Source organism: Elephantulus edwardii, unplaced genomic scaffold (genome assembly GCF_000299155.1).
Source record: "Elephantulus edwardii isolate Elephantulus edwardi_28Jun2011 unplaced genomic scaffold, EleEdw1.0 scaffold00010, whole genome shotgun sequence".
Classification (NCBI taxonomy): Eukaryota; Metazoa; Chordata; class Mammalia; order Macroscelidea; family Macroscelididae; genus Elephantulus; species Elephantulus edwardii.
In genome coordinates, this window is record NW_006399760.1 from 406,018 (window position 1) to 426,373 (window position 20,356).

The window sequence follows — 20,356 nt, forward strand, 5'->3', positions numbered from 1 at the left end:
ATATTCATTTTTGTTTTCCTTACAATCGTGAAGTCAGAAGCCAGGTCTGTTTTTGTTAGCTATAGTAGTTCCTTGGTACACAGTCAAATTCACTGCCATCAATCATATTTAGACTCATAATGACCCTCTACTGAGTTTTGTAGGCTCCAAGTCTTAATGAGAGGAGACAGTTTACCTTTCTCTCATATAGCTGGTAGATATAAACTGCCAAAACCAGGCAGCCTTTTGGTTAACAGCACATGGTCCTTAAGGACTATGTCACCAAGGCTTTGAATAAACATTTGGAGAATGCATAGATAACACGTTAACATAAATCTCTGGGTCATGATATGACAGTGGTCATCAGAATGCTCTGCTCACTGTCAAGGGCAATAAAGCAGATGTGGTACAAACCACATAATCCAAGCCAGTGTGTGAGTACTAGAAAAGATCACACTGAAATCTTTTATTATTTCAATCACAGGTGTAATACAATTGAGTCTCTGCAAATTTTCTGATATACTCAAGATAAAGGGAGAATATATTCTCTGATAATCATGGGATACAGAGATCTCTGGTGGCTTAGTTGTAAGAAATTGCACTACAATCTTTACTGCCTCTGAAAACCCACTGGAGGATAAGCTACAGGTTGGTTTCGATTCGATGGCACCCACCACCACCACCACCACCACCACCAAGGAAACTACTACATTACCATAACTGAGTGCAACTGTTTACAGACAGCAAACTTTTTAAGTATTTTTGTATTAAAACTTACTAAAAAACCCTGAAATATATTATTTCTCCAAATTTCTTAGATAATCACTCTTTAAATTATCTCAGTGAAGTAAAAATAATTTTTCTAGCTCTAGGAGTTGCTGTTGTTTTCTGACCCAATGTCTGGCACCCAAAGGAACTAAAATTTTTCTCTGATGAAGTGAGATATCTTTTAACAGAACCTTCTTTACAGGCTTTGATGGTTGGTTGATTTGTTTATGTATGTATTTATTTATTTAATTTAATTTATTTATTTTTTTCTTCAAGCTTAAAGCAGCTTTATTAAAGGAGCTTCAGGGTGAGATTCCTTGGGTTAGAGAGAGAGGTAGACCAGGGAGAACCTCAATCTTTTTTTTTTTTTTAAATAGAAGAAAAAAACCAAATACATATTTTTTGGTATGTGTCCCTGAAGGTCTTTAGAATGTAAAAATAATAGAATCTTTTGTCTTAAACCAAATCTTGATTTATAAATAAACATGGAGTTAAAATACTGATATACACACAGTATTTTAAGAGACTATTCTGTGGTAGATCAAAGTTCTTTCCTACTGAGGTGGCTGCTGGAAGGTGCTGGTGAATTGAGGACATCTTTCAGCAATCCTATGGACATCGTACTGGAGCCTGGTGGTGTATGCTGTGCCACCCTTGTGCTCTCTGACATGCCTGAACCCACTGTCACAGCTACTGAGGGGCAGGGGTTACGTCCCCTTCCCTTGAAATTCTGGGCTGGGCTTAGGGACTTACATAATCAAAAGAAGACAGTGGAAATAAGAGCCTGAGACTTCCAAGCTGGGTCCCTCCCTTCCTTGGAATACTCCTCTGGGAGCCCTGAGAGGCCAAGTGAGAACTCTGACCACACAGAACTCATTGTGCAGGAAGTACCCCCAGCCCTAGCTGTGCCCAGCCTTCTGGTCTCTAAACAGCAATGGGCCAGGTAGGTGCATTAAGCAGCCCTGGGATCTCTAAATGGCACTGAGGGACATTTTGTGATACCTTGTGGAATAGAAAGCATACTCCATCAATCCTGCCCTATAAAATGGTAAGTTATGTAGTTTAAAAATTGTTAGCTCTTATACAGAAATGGATAAAGGAAATATATGAAAGAAGTAAACATTCAATGTACCATGTTTGTTGTTGATTGCTGTCAAGTTGAGCAGGACTCATACCAACTCTATGAACAAAAGACCTAATGCCTTTCTATAACTATCGTTGTTTCTCCCACTTCACAGTTTTCAGAGGCATGTAGTTAAGGAAGTGGATGCCACTCTTGCTTCCAAACCCATCCTAAAACTGGTAGCTCCACCAAACACTGTCCACAATGGGAAACTATTATTGTATTTGATACCTCAACGGCACAAGGCTCACCATTACAGCAAACCCAGGTTATATCATACAGCACATTGACAAAGAGTGATGTGCAAAGTGGAAGAGTGTTCCTCTAGATATAACAGCACTAGTCTCATTTAGCAGTGGTTAAGTGGATTGAAAAACTAAAAAGCCAATGAAAAATTTATTTGCCATATATAATTCAGATATTATATGATAGCCAGTCCTCTATAGATGTGAGTTCTGTATTTACCTATTCAGGTCACAGAGGATGGTTTCATAAAGAGGAAATAAAATGAGCTCCCATAAAGCAATTAAGTAGTCACAGTAATTCCTCATAAGCAAAGAAGTAGTGTACAGTGCTATTTTCACAGCATCTATGTTGTAGTAGGTATTATGAATAATGTGCAAACGATACAATTTTATATATTGACTGGAACCAATCCTCAGCAGACACTAAGGGACAAATGTACATGATATAAGCAAATCAAAGTTAGATATGACAAGCCAAATGTAGGCAGCTAAAAAACCAGGTGGTGAGCATGTCCCAAAGACCCACAAGTTTTGTGTCAAAAAAAGAATAATTACAATATTTAGAGCTTTTAATAAAGATAAAAACCTGATTACCTGCAAATTAATATTGTTATCGATACAACGTTCATTCTTCTCTGCCAATATCTTCCTACAGTTTTCTGATTTGATAAGATTTTCAACTTTGGTTTTATCTTTCATTTCTGCCTCCAAATCCTTCATTGTTTCAGATTCATCTTTTATAGTAACAGTATCAGACATCCTCATTAGCAAAGGTTATTTTAGAATTCTACAGGGAATGTGAAGCCTTAATAAAAAAAAAAAGAAAAAGTTATTAATTCCAGTTGAAACATTTCTTCCATTTATTTACAGCACAATATCGACCAAGTACCTTCTATGTTCCATAAATACTGTTCAGTAAACACACAGAAGCAACATTCCCGTTTTCAGAGTTTTACAGTTTAGTGGTATATATTTATTCAGTGTTGTTGAGTTGAGATGTACACAGCTACTCTGCACTGTTTTTATATAGTTATAAATCTTAGCAGAAGGAAATGACTCATTTTTCACCTTTGGAGCAATTGGGAGATTTAAACCACCAACCTTTTAGTTGGCAGTGCAACTTGCCAAGCATTATGCTACCACCAGGCTGTGTTTTTTTTTAAATTTTTTAATTTCCATTCATTCATTGTTGCACTTTTCTCACCTCCCAACCCTCCCTCCTAGTACACTACCCTCTTGGAAAAGTAAAAGAAAAACTCTTTCATTATTTTACAATCCCTTCCCTAAGGTCCACTCCATTATGCAGCCTTCACTCTGGACTCCTGTCATGACAAAAATACCTAATCACATATCCCTCTTAAACAGTTTCTCCCTCATCTGTTTCAATGCAGTATACATTACTGAACCCATCTTTCTCAGTCTCCCCCCAATCCCGAGGCCAGTCCTGTTTTACAAGAGTGGCACCAGGCAGTATTTGTCCTTTTGTCACTGAGATATTTCACTCAGCATAATATCCTCCAGGGTCACCCATTTGGAATAATATTGCATGAGTTCCTTGTTTTTCAATGCAGCGTAGTATTCCATTGTGTGAAAACATCACAACTTTATCCATTCGTTTGTTGATGGGCACTTGGGTTGTTTCCAACTCCTTGCTATTGTGAACAAAGCCGTGATAAACATGGTTGTGCATATATCTGCTTGGATGTCAGTTATGGTCTCTTTGGGGTATATTCCCAGTAGTGGAATTGCTGGGTCAAATGGTATCTCTATTTGCAACCTTTTGAGAAAGCGCCACACCACCTTCCACAGTATGACCAAATACTTTCTCCCAGTCTGTGGCTTTCCTTTTTACCTTGTTGGAGAAGTTTTTGGATGTACGTAGGGATCTGATTCTTAGACGGTCCCGTTCATCTATTTTATCTTCTCCTGGTTGTAGGTGCTACCACTGGTTTTTAAGTTTAGTGGTAGACATGTTCAAAGAAAAACATCAAGAGCAGAGCCATATCAAGGCTCTGAAGTAATTTTTATGTATTACTTTTTACATTTCTTAAGAAGATCAGGAAATAAGCCAGAGTAAGATAGGTAGTAATGGTTGGAAAGTGAGACACATATGTAACAATTATTCTACTGGAAAGTAGAATATTATGAATAGTAAAATAATAATTTCCTGTGAGGAAATTCTTTTTCAAGCATAGTTTTTATCAGGATTCACAAAATATCAAAATTTCTAAGTTACCCTGTAATTCTAAAAAAGATAATTTTGAAAATAAGATACAGGTTCTAGACCAAACACAGTTGTTATTTGAGGTTAACAACTCTGCTTAGTGAGTAAAACAATAAAAATGGTGGATTTGTGTGATTAAATGTCAAACAGTACATAATAGGATGCAATATGCAAGAGGATGGAGAATATGAAATGTAGACAATGTTAACATATTTAAAATAATTTAGGAGTTTAATAGTAAGAATTAATACTCCATAACAAACAAATGTATCTGAGAATAAACCCAACGATTAGAAGAAATGGATCAAAACCAGATCTTGACTTTAACAATTTCTTTTGAAATGCATTAAAAGATGGGTTAATGGGCAGATAAAAGGGATGTAAGGATGGTCAGATATATGATAATGTGTGAGAAAATACTAATGGTAAGGATCATGGTGGCCCACTGCAAAATTATTCCACTTTCTCTGTAATTATAACCAAACTTTAGGAAAAAGAGAGTTTGAGAAATCCAATAATTCTTTTCCAGAAAAAAAATAGACTGCAATTATTTATCTAGTATCAAGGAGCCCACGAATGTTGTCTATAAAGTGAGAAAAATGAAGAAAAAGTTGAAGAGAATAAAGCCAGAGGCAGTATAAATGATTAAAGTAAAACCAAATCCACCAAGCCTCCTTAATCACAGTCCGCATTGAAGCCAACAGTTTTGTTCTGTAAACATAAGTGAGACTACAAAGGTGGGAAAGAAGGCATCTCATTCCTTGTTTCATACAGAAATAATTGTTGTGTGTGCAGTGCCATATATACATTTTCTGAAGTGACATGAGAAACTTACCTGATGTGTTCTATGAATTTGGGATTGTGGTGACCCACAAAAATAAAATAAAATAATCCAAAGTTCCTTTTCACAGTTGTCACCCAGGATGTCAACTGTATTGAACCATCTGGAATCTGGCAGGAGGAGTCCCATGTCCTTTTCACCGCTGTAGATTCTTGGACTAAAATGGACTGTCTTGGATGAAATACACCATCCCTTTCAGTGGCCTAAAATAAAGAGAAACCAATACTTAGAGATGAATTATTCAAGGTACACGGGACAATTAACAGTAATTAAGACATTAAAAATACTACTATCAGTGATTCTAGTACCTTTTTTTGTCCTAAAGAGTCAGAATATAAAGTTATAACTAATTCTACTGTTTACTAGTCTTATAAGCCAGGAAATCACTGGGGTCTAGTGAACTTTCGGTAACAGAAGGAAGAAAGGAAATCTACCTAATGAGAGACTTTATGGTTGATGCTGAGGGTGTGATTATTGTTTTTACTTTACTGAGGAGGGGGAAAAAATTGGCCCAATATCACATGGAGGAATCCTTGATGCCTGGAACTATCATTTCTGAAGTTTTCTCCCAGAGCATCAATTGTCAGAATGTAAGAGAAGACTGGAAAGTATCCAAGAGGTGCATTGATTTATTATGCATAAACTTCCCAACAGAAGGTTGGCAGTTCAAACACACCCAGCAGATCCACAAAACAAAGTGGTGGGGTTGTGTTTCCATAGAGATCAATCAAGAAGACGTCACAGAGCCGTTCTGCTTGGATGGGCAGAACGAGTCAGATTTAACTGCATGGCAACATTTTTTCTTCTTTTTTAGTAATTCTGAATACTGAACATATTCTAATATTTAAAAAACCAGACAAACAGCTGTAGATAACTTTTTAAAATTCACAATATGTTAAAAATAAACATTTATAAATAGTAGAATGATTTTTAAAAAAAATTTTATTATTTATGTTGTGTACTGTCAAATCAGATCTGACTGTTACAGGAGGAGATTGTTTCTCCGTCTCCAGCAGAGAACCTGGTGGATTTGAACCACACAGCTCTGGGATTGCAGTACAGCCTCTTGCCACTAGGCCACCAGAGGTCAAGAAAAATTATTATTATTTTTTTTTAGAAAAATTATTTTTAATGACAATCAATGCCTAAATTTTTAATATTAGTTTTTATTTATTTATTTGGTGCAAGTGAATATGTTATAGCAAGTAAATAACTCTAAAAAGATTACAGAGCTTTTTCATCTTCCTTTGAAAAATTCTGTTGGCAATAAATAGTATAATTTTAAGGTGGAAAAACTGATAAAATAAAATAAGGTCTAAGCACCAAAAGAGATGATACTGCTGAGTATTCAATACTTTAAAAAAATATAATTTTGTATTGAAATACAGTCATTTAGAACCCTGCTCTACCTTCAGTCATTTCTCACTCTCTAAGCACTAACAGAAAAGGGAGTATCACAAACAAATAAGTTTTATATTTTAAATAAATACTTCATTATCTCATTGTAACCAGGATGATCTCCCTCCAATGATTTATTACTACTTTTTACACAAAATGACTAGAGTTTTAAAATCTATATAAAAACCCAATAGTTCAATATAATTTTTTCTCATAAAAATGGTAGACACAAGATGGCAGCACTTTACTAAGTACTCAAAATTCTTTGTATCAAAGTCATAAACTAAAAATTGGAAAACAAAAACTAAGATCAAAATACATTAGTAAATGACCCTTTAGAGGGTCAGCTATGTAATAATAACAACATGCCATCAGAACCTGTTATACTGTTGATACTGACTCAGAGCTGACCATTCAGTGGGTTTTCAAAGGCAGTAAAATGCATATGAGGAGACTGCTCATCTTTATCCTGAAAAGCACCTGGTGGATTTGAACTATGTGGCTTCGAGATGGCAGAGCTGCTCCTTACCACGAAACTAGAGTGTAGTATGGTGCTATGATAAACAAAAGGTTGCCAGCTTAAATCCAATAGCAGCTCCCAGTGAAAAAAAGATAGGCAATCTCTTCTGTTAGGATCTACAGCCTAAGAATCCCAATGGAGGAATGTCAGGAGTCAGAACAGACTCGATGGCAGTGTGTTTAGTGCTAATCATTAAGGAATTATCAGAACTGTTGGGTATTACAAAACGATGCAGTTTCTTGAAACCATCTCATTTTCTGTGATCATGAAAACTGATTTATGCAACCCTGGCTGGCAGTAAGGATTCAGAATCTCTGCCTAAACTTGTGTGATGTCTGATAGATCACCAATGGTAAATAGTGAAGTACCTTATTCAAGATAACAAAGCAGGGCAGAAATAAGATAATTCAGTCTCATAGACACTAATACATACTACGTACTGGTAATTTTCTAATGAAGAGTTCTTATAGCATTTTCAATAACAGAAATCAACTACATAAGATCAAAAGGTCAATTAGTATTCTAAACCAGACATGAGAAAACAAAGGGTCAGGGAAACTAGAGCATTGGAGAATGAACAACCAGAACACTTATGAGAGAGAACGATGACTCAACTGAGAGAAATGCAATGCCACAGAAGAATCTCTACATAAACTGCCAGATGAAAAGCGAGTTTCCTATGGTAACTTTCACTGCAAACGTAGTATTTTTTTTACAAAGTACTACTGATACAGATAATTCAAAAGATCGTGTTATTATTCTACTTTGAATCTATTTTTTCTGTGCCACATACATGCAAAATTAAAGAGTTAGCAAGCATTCTAATCTTACCATGAAGACTAGTTCAAGAAAACAAGCTATCAAAAAATTATTTGTGAGAAAGAAAAGTAGTGCTTTTAAGTCAAGATAAAGAACAGGATATAGAAGGGAAAAGTCATATGAATATTGAGGTGGGGGGAGTTAATATCACTGATGTTATCTGAATTAAAACATGACAAAGCATTTGCATCTTCTTTTAGGATTATTACCAAAAGTTTTCTCATTGTTGCTATTAGGTGTCACTGTGTTGATGTCAAAAGACATGAACCCACCTTATAATGCACCACCCTCAGGATCTCAATTATCACTTTGTCAATCTATCTCATTGAAAATCTGTCTTTCTCTGACTCTCCCTCCAGCTTCTCCATCACGATGTTTTTTTCTAAGAACTAGCCGCCTCTCTTGACAATATGCCTAAGGAAGTGACACAAAGTTTCATCCTCCTTGCCTCTGAAGAGCACCCTGGTGGCATTTCCTTCAAGACAGACTTGTTTGGCTTTTGGCAGTCCATGAGCAGTACTCTTCGTCAACATCATCGTTCAAAGACCATTTGTCTGTTACCCTTATTCACTGTTGAACTTTCAGATGCACAGTGAACAAGTGAAAACACCACAGCTGTTTGGATCAGGTGTACCAAAGTCTTTAAACTGATTATCTGTGTTCTTTAGCACTTTGAAGGAGTCTTTGACAACAATTTTCCAAATGCAATACATGTTTAGATTTCCTGACTATTACCACAGTTGTTGACTGTGGATCCTGTTGTTGTTGTTATGTGCCGTCGAGTCACTTGCAACTCATAGTGACCCTATGCACAACGGCCCTAAACTCTGCTCCATCCTGTGCCAATCACACCGTCTCCGATACACCCATCCCCATTACCCCAGTCACTGAATCAATCCACCTCATAGGGGGTCTTCCCCTTCTGTGCTGTCCCTCCACCCTACCAAGCATGATGTCGCTCTTCAAGGACCTGTCCCTCCTTGCAACACGTCCAAAGTATGTTAGATGGAGCCTTAGAATCCTTGCTTCCAAGGAGCAGCCTGGATTGACCCTTTCCAGGATGAATCTGTTTGTTTTCCTAGCAGTCCATGGTACCTTCAATACTCTTCTCCAGCACAGTCAGTCTGTGGATCCTAGTAAAAGAAAATCCTTCACACCTTTCATGATGTTACCTACTGTTCCAGGTATGAGGGTATTTACTTTCTTGATGTTGAGATGTAATCCATATTGAAGGCTGCAGTCTTTTATCTTCTTTGATAAGTACTTTAAAACTTCCTCATTTTCTACAAGCCAAGTTGTGTCATCTGCATAATACAAGTTGTTAATGAGTTTTCCTCCAATCTTGACATGGTATTTTTCATCATATACCCCAGCTTCTCGAATAATTTGTTCAGCATTCAAATTAAACAGGTATGGAGAAAGGCCTTGATGTATGCCTTCCTATTTTTGTCTCCAGGGAATAAATGTAACATTTTGCCCTTCCAATGAAAAAGCTCAAGGAGCTCTGGTGGCTTTAGTGACAAGAACTGTGCTGTCAACCCTAAGGCACAAATCCACAAGCTGCTGTGTGGGAGAGAAGGGCAATCTCCTTCCACATAATTTTTAGCCTCTGAAAACCTACTGGACAGTCAGCTATGAATTGGTTCTGATTCGATGGCAATAACAACAACAACAACAAAAACAATTAAAAGGCTCAGTTTGCAACACTCAAGTCTAGAGCTAAAATATTGAGCCTTTTCATTAAATGAGTAAAATGTTCCATTCCTTCCTTTGGAAATAGATAAACAGGAACATACAATAGAAAACAAACAAACAAACAAACAAACAAACTTCAACACATTAGCTTCTCCCTAAGGTCATAAGTGAGACAACTAATTGGCCAAGGGCTTCTAGAGAGGCAAGGAAAACAGTTTACTTGTATTTAGAAACATGGAAGATCACATTCTTAGAATCAATCACTTGTCACTTGAATAAGAAAACCAACATTTTATAATGCCAATGTCTATTTCATAGGGTTGCTATGAGTCACAAACGACTCAATGGCACATAACAACAACAACAATGTCTATTTGGTTTTTAAATAGTTATTGCCATCCACCCAAAATTTACTTAGTAAAAAGAGTAATAAAAATGCTGAATTGTCATGAGATCATTTAAAAAGAAAGAACATAAATAATATTGACCTGAGTTTGCTAAAACTAAAATGAGGTGAAACATGATACATATTAATAAACAAAATTATAAAAGAATATTGAAAAAGAAGGAAAAGGCTGAAGAGTAAGAGGGAATAATTTACTAGTGGAGTCTTACAAAATGAGACAAATTACTTGTAAGGAAATGCTATTCAGACTGCTAACCTGCTCCATGAACGTGCTACACTCTGAATGATGAAATGGAATACACAGCCCAAGAATCATTGCCAACTCACAGCAACCCTTGGCTTTCTCCCATGACACAACACAGAGAAGAGAAAATGTCCACGTAATTGAAATAGGGCTCTGGGTCCTGGTCCATAATTGCACGACTAAGCTAAAGACTCCACCTCTGTGAGAGCTCCAATGTACTAATGTCCCCACTTCTTCAATGATAAGCAACACCTTTCCAGGCAATTTACAGCCTTGGAAACCCAACGGAGGATCAACTCTGCACTGGTTCCAACTTGGTGGCAGTGAGTTCAAGTTTAAATCAAATTACTACGGGATATCATTTCACCCCAGTCAGAATAGCAAAATTTAACAGAACAGCAAGCAACAAATGCTGGCGAGGCTGTGGAGAAACTGGAGCCCTTATTCACTGTTGGTGGAAGTGTAAAATGATGAAGCCACTGTGGAAGGCGGCGTAGCGCTTTCTCAAAAAGTTGCAAATAGAGATACTATTTGACCCAGCAATTCCACTACTGGGAATATACCCCAAAGAGACCATAACTGACATCCAAGCAGATATATGCACACCCATGTTTATTGCAGCTTTGTTCACAATAGCAAGGTGGAAACAACCTAAGTGCCCATCAACAAATGAACGGATAGAGAAGCTGTGGTATATTCACACAATGGAATACTACGCTGCATTGAAAAACAAGGAACTCATGCAATATTATTCCAAATGGGTGACCCTGGAGGACATTATGCTGACTGAAGTATCTCAGTGACAAAAGGACAAATAATGCATGATGCCACTGTTGTAAAGCAGGACTGGCCTCAGGGTTGGGGGGGAGACTGAGAAAGATGGGTTCAATAATGTATACTGCAATGAAACAGATGAGGGAGAAACTGTTTAAGAGGGATATGTGATTAGGTATTTTTGTCATGACAGGAGTCCAGAGTGAAGGCTGCATAATGGAGTGGACCTTAGGGAAGGGATTGTAAAATAATGAAAGAGTTTTTCTTTTACTTTTCCAAGAGGGTAGTGTACTAGGAGGGAGGGTTGGGAGGTGAGAAAAATGTAACAATGAATGAATGGAAATTAAAAAAAAAAAAAGAAAGAAAAGGAAATAAAGACACTTCATTCACCTAGACCAGTTGTGTGAGTGGATACTGTATGTTCAGCATTGTTCTAGGTGCTCAAGTCCAGAGACCAGCCCCCAATACTTAAGGTGCTTACACCCCTGTGCAGAGACATGGTAAATGAAAAATTTTTTTAAATTGTGGCATGTGCTTTAAAACCAACAATATCAATCTTTAAATAGCTACTCATTATACACAAAATATCATTTTAATCCTTTAAGTATATTAATTTAATCCTTGGAACAATCCCATTAAGTTAGTGCTCTTATAATCCTTTTTATTTGTATATGAGGAAACTGAAGCACAACAGACTAAGCAGTTTATGTAAGGCTGATTGCACTGCTTGCTTCTTAGTGGCAGAGGCTAAACCAAGGATCTAAACCAAGGTCTCCTGAATTATTAATGTGCTGTCTCTTATACAGTCTGTAGAAAAAAGACATTAATCGAACAGAGTAATAGACTGAGCAAAACCAATGTGAAACAGGTGAGTAGGGTTGTGAGCATCAGAATAACTATGAGAGGACACAAGGAAGGCGTAGATGGCGTTACCAACGAATACAGAGTATTTACAAGTACTTGAGGTGGGGAGAATTTAGTGAAAGAATAACAATGAGTCACCTATGACTTGATGGCATTTACCAACAACATAGAGCTCAGTTGGTCTAATGGACAGAAAGTGATGCTACCAAGCCAAAGGTGGGTGATTTTAATCTGTGTCCCTCAGGCCGGTTTTTAATTGTTGTTGGTCAAACACTCCTTTAGGTGGTATAGCAATTCTCCATCGATTTGCTGTACAGAGGTAACTCGTGGTGGCTGTGATGGTGAACACTGTGACATTGATGTGTTAAATGAGATATTGGTCACCCATGGCGGACAGTGTTTGGTGGAGCTCCCCAATTAAAACAAGCCTGGAAGCAGGAGTGGCACCCGCTTCCGAAAGAGCTTGCCTCTGGAAATCCTAGACCTTGGAGAAAGGAAGAAAGTTCTTAGGGTTCCTATAGTTGCCTACGACTCAATGGCATTTAACAACAACAAGTTTAAGATGCTTTCAGAACATCTGAGTGGAGAAATCTAACAAGACGAATATACAGGCCTAAAGTACAGAAGTCAGTATTGTGCTGTCTGGTGGCGAGAGGCACTGTGAGGAGGGAAGCTCTGAACTATCAAAGTAGATGAAGTTGCCCAGAAGCCTTTTCTGAATATGAAAATAACTGGGCTTGGAAAAGAGTTCTTAGTGATGGGTGCAGAAGTGGAAGGGACCCAAAAGAATCTACTGGATTGGGCACCTCGATTTGTAAAGCCTGAGAGAGGCTATCAGAAAAGTAGATTGAGGGAAGCCTGTGGAGACTGACGAGAGGCTGAAAGTTTAGGGAAAAAAGATATTGAGAAGGAAGAATCTAATGTTGGGAGAAATGAGAAAAACATAATCAGAAGCACAAATAGAAGAAAACTGTTAAAGGTATTCACTGTCCTCAGAAAACAGCAGGGGCCAAACACATGAGATATCATCTCACCCAGCAACAAAAGGAAAGTTTAAAAGGCAGTACAAAAAAACCCAACAAATCAAACCAAATGCGGATGAAGCTGTGGAGAGACTGGAACTCTTATTCACTGCTGTTGAGAATGTAAAATGGTGCAACGACTGTAGAAGGCAGTCTGTAGCCTTCTCAAAAAGTTAAGACATTTGACCCAGCAATTCCACTACTGGGAATAAACGCTAAAGAAAACCAGAGACCTGACTCAAACAGATGTATGCACACTCACGTTTATTGTTGCATTACTCACAATAGTAAAGAGATGGAAGCAACCTAGGTGCCCATCAACAAAAGAACGGATAGAAAACTATGGTATATTCACACAATAGCCTATTACACAGCACTGAAAAACAGTGAACTAGTAAAACATCATACAACATGGGTGAGCCTGGAGGACATTATGCTGTGAAGTATCTCAGTCACAAAAGGACAAACGCTATACAACCCCACTGTTATAAAATAGAAATATATGAATATATGATTGGCATTATATGTATGAAAACAATCTGGAACAAGGGGTGCACTGTGGGGTGGGGAGAAAATGTACAATAATGAATAAAAATAATAGCCAACAACAACAACCAAAAAAAAAAAAAAAAAAAAAAAAAAAAAAAAAAAAGCAAAAAGAGCAGGGGCACGGACTGCTTACTCTGGGAGGAAAGAAACAAAAGGAATTTATATATAATAATTTTCTACTTAAATAAACTGAGGTAAGGGAGCTCTGGTGGCCTAGTGGCAAGAAGCTGCACTGTAATCCCAGAGGCACACGGTTCAAATCCACCAGATGCTCTGCTGGAGAAGGAGGGGCAATCTTCTCCTGTACCAGTCAGACCAGATTTGACGGTACACACACAAAATATAATAAAAATAAACCAACGAAAAACTGAGATTATCAAAGTATGACAGAGAGAGCTTCACAATCCTTGCATCTAAGGAGAAGCCTGGATTTTACCCTCTCTAGGACAGAACTGTTTGTTCTCTTAGCCATCTATGGTATATTCAATACTCTTCTTCAGCACCACAGCTCAAAGGCATTAATTCTTCTATCATTCCTATTCACTATCCGGTTTTCTGATGCATAGCACGTAATGGCAAAGACTATGGTCTGGATCAGGCACACCTTAGTCTCCAGACTGAACATCGTTGCTCTTAAGTACTCTAGAGATGTCCCTGACAACAGACTTTCCCAATGCAATTTGTCTTTGATTTTCTGGCTGCTGGTACCAACAGTGCGGATTATGGAGCCAAGCAAACTAAAGCTGTTAACAATTTAATCTCTTCACTGTCTATCATGGTGCTGTCCATTGGCCCAGTGGTGAGTATCTTTGTTTTTTTGATGCTGAGCTTCAATCCATATTGAAGGCTGCAGTCTTTAACCTTCTGCAGCAAGTGCTTCAGGTCCTCCTCAGTTTCAGCAAGCAAGGTTGTGTCATCTGTGTAACACAGATTTATTGATGAATCTTCCTCCAATCCTGATGGCACAGTCCTCCTCATAGAGCCCAGCCTCCTGGATGATCTGTTCAGCATATAGACTGAAAAGGTACAGAGATAGAACACATTGTGGGTGGTATACCCTTCCCGATTATAAACCATGCAATGGTTCCTTTCTTTGTTATGGCGACTGACCTCCTATTCCAAGTACAGGTTTTGCATAAGCACACTCAAGTGTTCTGAGATTTCCATTCTCAGAGTCAGCCACAGTTTGTTGTTATCCACATAGTTAAATGCCTTTGCATAGTCAATGAAACACAGACATTCATCTGGTGCTCTTCACTTTCAGCCAAGATCCATCTAACATTAGCTGTATATCCCTAGTACCATGGCCTCTTCTAAACCCAGCCTGCACATCTGGAAGTTCTCTGCTGCCTGTGCCAGTCAATTTCTGTTAATTTTCAGCAGACTCTTGCTTGCATGTGATATTAATAGTATTGTTTGATAACTTTCACATTCTGTCAGGTCACCTTTCTTTGGAATGGGAACAAATATGGATCTGCTCCAGTCAGTTGGTCAGGTAGCTGTCCTCCAGATTTCTTGGCGTTAAGAAAGGCATAATTCTAGTAAAAATCTTGCTGAAGATTATTTTAAAACTGCTAGAACAGTACTTCAACAGGGAACTGCCAAAAATTCAAGTTGGATTCTGAAGAGGCTGTGGCACAAAGGATATCACTGCTGACAGCAGGTGGATTTTGGCTTAAAGTAGAAACTATCAGAAAGATGCTTACTGGGTTTACTGACTATTCAAAGGTACTTAACTGTATACATCATAAATTACAGCTAACATTAAGAATGAAAATTCCAGAGTACTTAATCATGCTCATGCAAAATGCATAGACCAAAAGTTGTTCAAAACCTGAGAACACTGTGGTTTAACATCAGGAAAGATGTGTTGCAGGGTTGTATTCTGTCTCCTTTTCTAGAATTCAAAAAGCTGGACTGTATGAAGAAGAATGGGGCATTACGATTGGAGGAAGATGCATCACTAGCCTGCTTTCTGCATATGACACAATCCTGACTGCAGAAAGTGAAGAGGACTTGAAACATTTGTAGCAGATGATCAAGGACTACAGCCTTCAAGATGGATTACACTGCAACATTAAGAAAACAAAAATCCCCACCACAAGACCATCATGACAAGCCACCTTTGTCATATAGTTTTTAACACACAGCTAGCATTACTCTCCCATATCCTCTCAGTGTTTTGTTTTTATTACACTGCCAGATGTACATGATTAATTCCAAAATAATCAACAACTACATTTTTTGCTGTTGTCATAATGCAAATATCAGATAACAAAATGGTGAGACAGATGATTTTCTATTTAAAGAATAGATTATAATCAATTCAAACTCAGTATAGAAAAAAAAGTCTACATTCTTTTTTGTTATATGCTCTTTATCTTAAGTTCTTCTCTCACATCTTCATTAGCTTTAGGTCAGACTCGAAGAATTTAACACTTCTGATGTTTCCGTTATTTGCTTCCCACGGTGAAACAATGAGTGAGTCTAGTAATGTTTTCTCAGTAAGGTCTTCTAGAGAGATTTTATTCCATCTCAAGATACTGTATTAGAACCTATTTCAAGTCTACATTTTTACTGTACATGGAAATGTAAAAGATCTGTCTGGACAGAGGTTCAGAATTAAGGCAGTTAACGCTCTTCTTGCTGAGTACGACTCACAGCAACTCTATGAACAGCAGATCAGAACCCTGCTCTACCCTGTCCCATCCTCACATTCTCTGACACACTTGAACATATTAATGTAGTCCCTGTGTCACTCCATCTCTCCTGGAGGGTCTTCCTTGCTCAGGGGATATAGGTAATTAACCCAGCCTTCAGATAAACATAGAGCTGTTCTAATGGTCTCGATGTACCCTGGAGGTTTCTTGAGTTCTTTAAGGCCATTTCAAGGGGGGTCGGGTAAGCTGCTTGTTACTGTGGCTACAAACGTTAGTTGAGTGTCCTTTCATATAGCCATCTCCTTAGCTCACTTTACATTTCTGCATAGTAGAGTTGCTTAAGAAACGTAACTAGTTATGTCAAATCAAAATGCAAAGTTGAAATGATAAATGCTAAAGGAATCCCCCTTTTCTTATTGCAACTGAGTGAGCTCACATTCATGGCTGCCCACCACCACGCTTCCATCACAATAAACTGTCCAGGAGGAGACTGTTCATTGTTTTCCTGAGTGGTTGGTGTATGTGAACAGCCATGATTCTCACTGGTGTTGGCAGGTATGTCATGATACACCCACCCTCCAAGTTTGTGATTTGATGTGGCTACCCTCCACTTTTGCATAACTCCAACTTCTGCCTAACCACTTGGCTTTCAGAACGTGTCGCTCTTAGGTACAGTCAAGTTGAGTATGACCCATAGTGACCCTATGAACAATAAATCTGAACCCTGTCCTATCCTGTGCCATCGTTACATAATCTCCTCCAGTCAAGTGGAGTATGATCCAGAGTGACCATATGAATAATAGATCTGAACTCTGTCCTATCCTGAGCCATTCTCACACACTCTCCTCTGGTAAAGATTTACAGTTTCAGAAGCCCGGCAAAAGGTCACCGTGAGTTAGAATCTATTCCATGGCAGTAGTGTTTTTTTTTTATTGTAATACGAATAACTTAGAACATTGAATGTTGTACAAACACCCCTCAGGCCCAGTATGTAACCTGATTTGTTATCAGAGGTACAAATTAAATTGTCATGTTTGTTGTATTTGGGGGAAACATTTTGCTCATTGGTACAGCACTTGTTTATCTGTTTGCTGTACTGGGATAACATGTGGGTTGCTGTGATACTGAGAGCTATGCCACCAGTGAGGGAAATGCTGTACGGGCTATCCAAGGTAGACAGGTTTTAGTAGAGCTTCCAGACTAAGACAGATTAGGAAGCAATATTGGCCATCTACTTTTTAAAGAACAGGCCTCTGAAAACCCTATGAACATTAGTTTAGAACCTAACCATATAAAAAAGCAAGGAGTACTAAGTAAACAGCAATTCTGTGCAGAATCTAACCTTATTCATTATATTCTTTGCTAAGATAGTTTGTGTCAACTTCATAACTTAATGCATGTGGTTTACAGACCATAAATAGAAATAAAGAAGAATCAGTATAATCTTAGTTTCTATTTTCAGTCAACCCTGACATTGTCAATGAATAAGCATCTGCCTTAGAGATTAAGACTTGGTGGCACAGTAAATGGAATAGCTCATATTTTGAAAACTGATGGGTGGTTGACACGCATTGGAATAAAACTGACGACATGGAATTTGGGTGGTTTGGTTTTTTTTTAAGCTAATAAAGTCTATGGAGAAGGTTATTCTTTATGAAGCCTTTGGTCTTATGTTATGACTGATGTGATTATTGCTTCACTCCTGGAAAACTTTTAATTTCACACACCTCACCCCAGTTTGTACTACTAATATAACAAAATGAATTTATGTCTATGACATTTTACCCAAAACTAATATTATGATTTCAGTATAGTTACAATGAAAATCCTGAGGGTCTAAAAAGTACAAAGTTCTATTGTCAAAGTATCTTAGAAGAAGTCACGCTGGACTCCAGGCACATCTATTTATATCTATCCAAAGGTTCTTTGATGGCTTAGTGTATTTCATCAACATGTGAAACTTTATATTCTTCAGCATTTGAATCAGATCTACCTCACTTGACTCACTCCTTACGCCAAAGATCCGTTTTCTTGATAAGATTTTAATTTAGGTTACAACTGACAGACATTCTGTTTCATAACCAGTAATATATCATCCCTCACTGGTGCATCTTCCCCATCCCCCCAAACAGAGGGAACCTAACCACCTGCTCTCTCAAAAAGGCACAAAGAAATTATATTGGGCAGCGGGGGGTGGGGTGGGGTGGGGTGGGAGATTAAAAAAGATTCTACTTCTTTCATTCAATGAACATTTCATGGTCAGTAGAAATAGCTTAAAAACAGCTTGAGGTTTTAAAAGAAACAGTTTCTTTCAGTTGCCATCAACTACCTTAATATTCTAGAAAAGGAGGTGTAATATAAAGTACAAGTAATTCTAGTAAAGGTTGAAGACTGCAGCTAGGCAAAGGTGAATACTGCTGCCTGTCTCTGTCTCTAGAAAATCACACTACTTACTGCTCCTGTCGTGTGAGAAGAGAAAATTTCTTTTTATTTAATTTCTTTTTAAAGGCTAAAGTCTGTTCAAGTAAAGTGGCTCAACCTCTTATGCATTTGTGCAAATAAGAATAAATTCAAAGGGTCTGACACATTTCAGATTTTATTCTTTTCCTTGTTTTTGCTACTTTCTAGCTATTATCTACCACATTCAATTATTTAAGTAATTAATAATATGCAATATATTTCTTCTGCTTTCTTTAGAAATGTCTCACTGGAGTTAAGAACATCATCTTAGATGTTGGTTGTCATGAATTTTTATCTGTTAAAATTAAACTGTGGTTTAGCTGACATTTTCAAAGCTTCACTCTCATTGCTGAGACAACTTATAGCTGTAAACTGCAAGGGAGGAGAATGCTTACCTTCCTCCCAAGGAGCTGGCACAAGATTCATAATACTAGAGAGGAGTGGCTTTTGGGTTAGTAGTACAACTCCCTACCAGTAAGCCAGCAGAGGTTCCGTTGAAAATACTGGGTTAATAAAACATTTCCTTCTTTCATTTTGGTGATCCTGAGCTGTAGTCTGACATCTGATGGCATCTGAGCTCAGTCAGTGCGTATTTTCAAACTACTTGTGACGAGTAAGACCACACATCTTTCAAAGTAACTGTGGTGTCCGGACTTTTGGAAATGGCTTTTATATCCATTGTCTTAACCCTCTCTAGGGGCTTGGTCTCCAGCAGCCTCAACTGCAGACACATGGTTCACCTGCTGATCAGGAAATTCAATATCATCAACAGCTGAGAGGGCAACATAAGAGAGAGTGCTAAACCAACTGTGGAGAGATTCTGGCAAGGTGTAGCTTAATAGAACCATGGAGATGGAAGATGGGGATGTAAGAATTAAAGGTTTTGTTGTGGGGCAACTGAAGGAAGAGCCGACTTGGGAATGGTTTGAGACAAAGCTTGCTGGACAGCAGAGGAAACCAGAGACTTCTTTGTGTTGCTGGACTCAATCAACCTGGACTGTCACTGTGTGCCTCTCTCAACTTATTTCCTTAACAGACTCCACAACTGGGAGTAAAGTGAACTCTGTGAGTCAATTTGCAAGGAATACTGGACCCTGTGATCAGTAGAAGCAAGTGCAGTAGCATGGGGCCATGTCTAACCTTGTAGCTAATTTGTTTGGTTTTATGGATGTTATTGATAAGGACAGTTCCCTTTTGTAGAGTTAACTGAGGTGGGCTCAGTCTTCCCCATGTTACCTTTGCTCTTTTTACAGTAACTGAAAACAAAGGACATGAGGTTGAACTTAAAGGAGAAAATCTGAAAGAAACATAGCAGACTAAGTAATGATTTTTAGATTTTTAGACACTCTAATAGAGCAGCAATTCTTAATCAATTTTGGATCCTGAAAGGAAGCCTCTGTAGAATCTTACAAATTCTCAGAGATCTGCCCATAGACCTAGTACTCCTACACATGCTTTCCCACATGTGACAACTACATTTACTGTAGTAGAATAGTCCTTAAGCAAGTCAACCCAAAGGCTACATGCCCGGTGGTTCAAGTCCACCAATAGGCAGCTCCCCAGAAGAAAATGAGCCATCTCCTCATTGGGATTTAAAGTCTCAGAAACCCAGTGGAGGTTCACTATGCCCTGGAACCTACTAGATGGCACTGCTATCTCCAAATAACTAAAACTCAATGTGGTTAAATGAGATGGTAGGGCTCAAGTAGGAAAGAGATTAATTGGGCTTCGTTATTTGTGTAGCTCCTAAACTTTGCCTGTGGAA

The 20,356-nt window shown here is 38.1% G+C and overlaps 1 protein-coding gene across 4 annotated transcripts in view; it reads right to left on the reverse strand.

Moving 5' to 3' along the window:
• R3HDM1 (R3H domain containing 1) overlaps window positions 1-5,309 on the reverse strand; it is a 114,349-nt gene extending 109,040 nt beyond the window's left edge. For 3 of the 4 annotated variants that reach the window (XM_006880737.1, XM_006880734.1, XM_006880735.1), the window contains exon 1: window positions 2,710-2,880. In XM_006880737.1, the coding sequence (XP_006880799.1) occupies window positions 2,710-2,880 (171 nt within the window). Of the gene's footprint in view, window positions 1-2,709; window positions 2,881-5,174 lie in introns of those variants that run through there. The other variant, XM_006880736.1, reaches the window with a different exon arrangement.
• Between the last annotated feature and the right edge of the window lie 15,047 nt (window positions 5,310-20,356).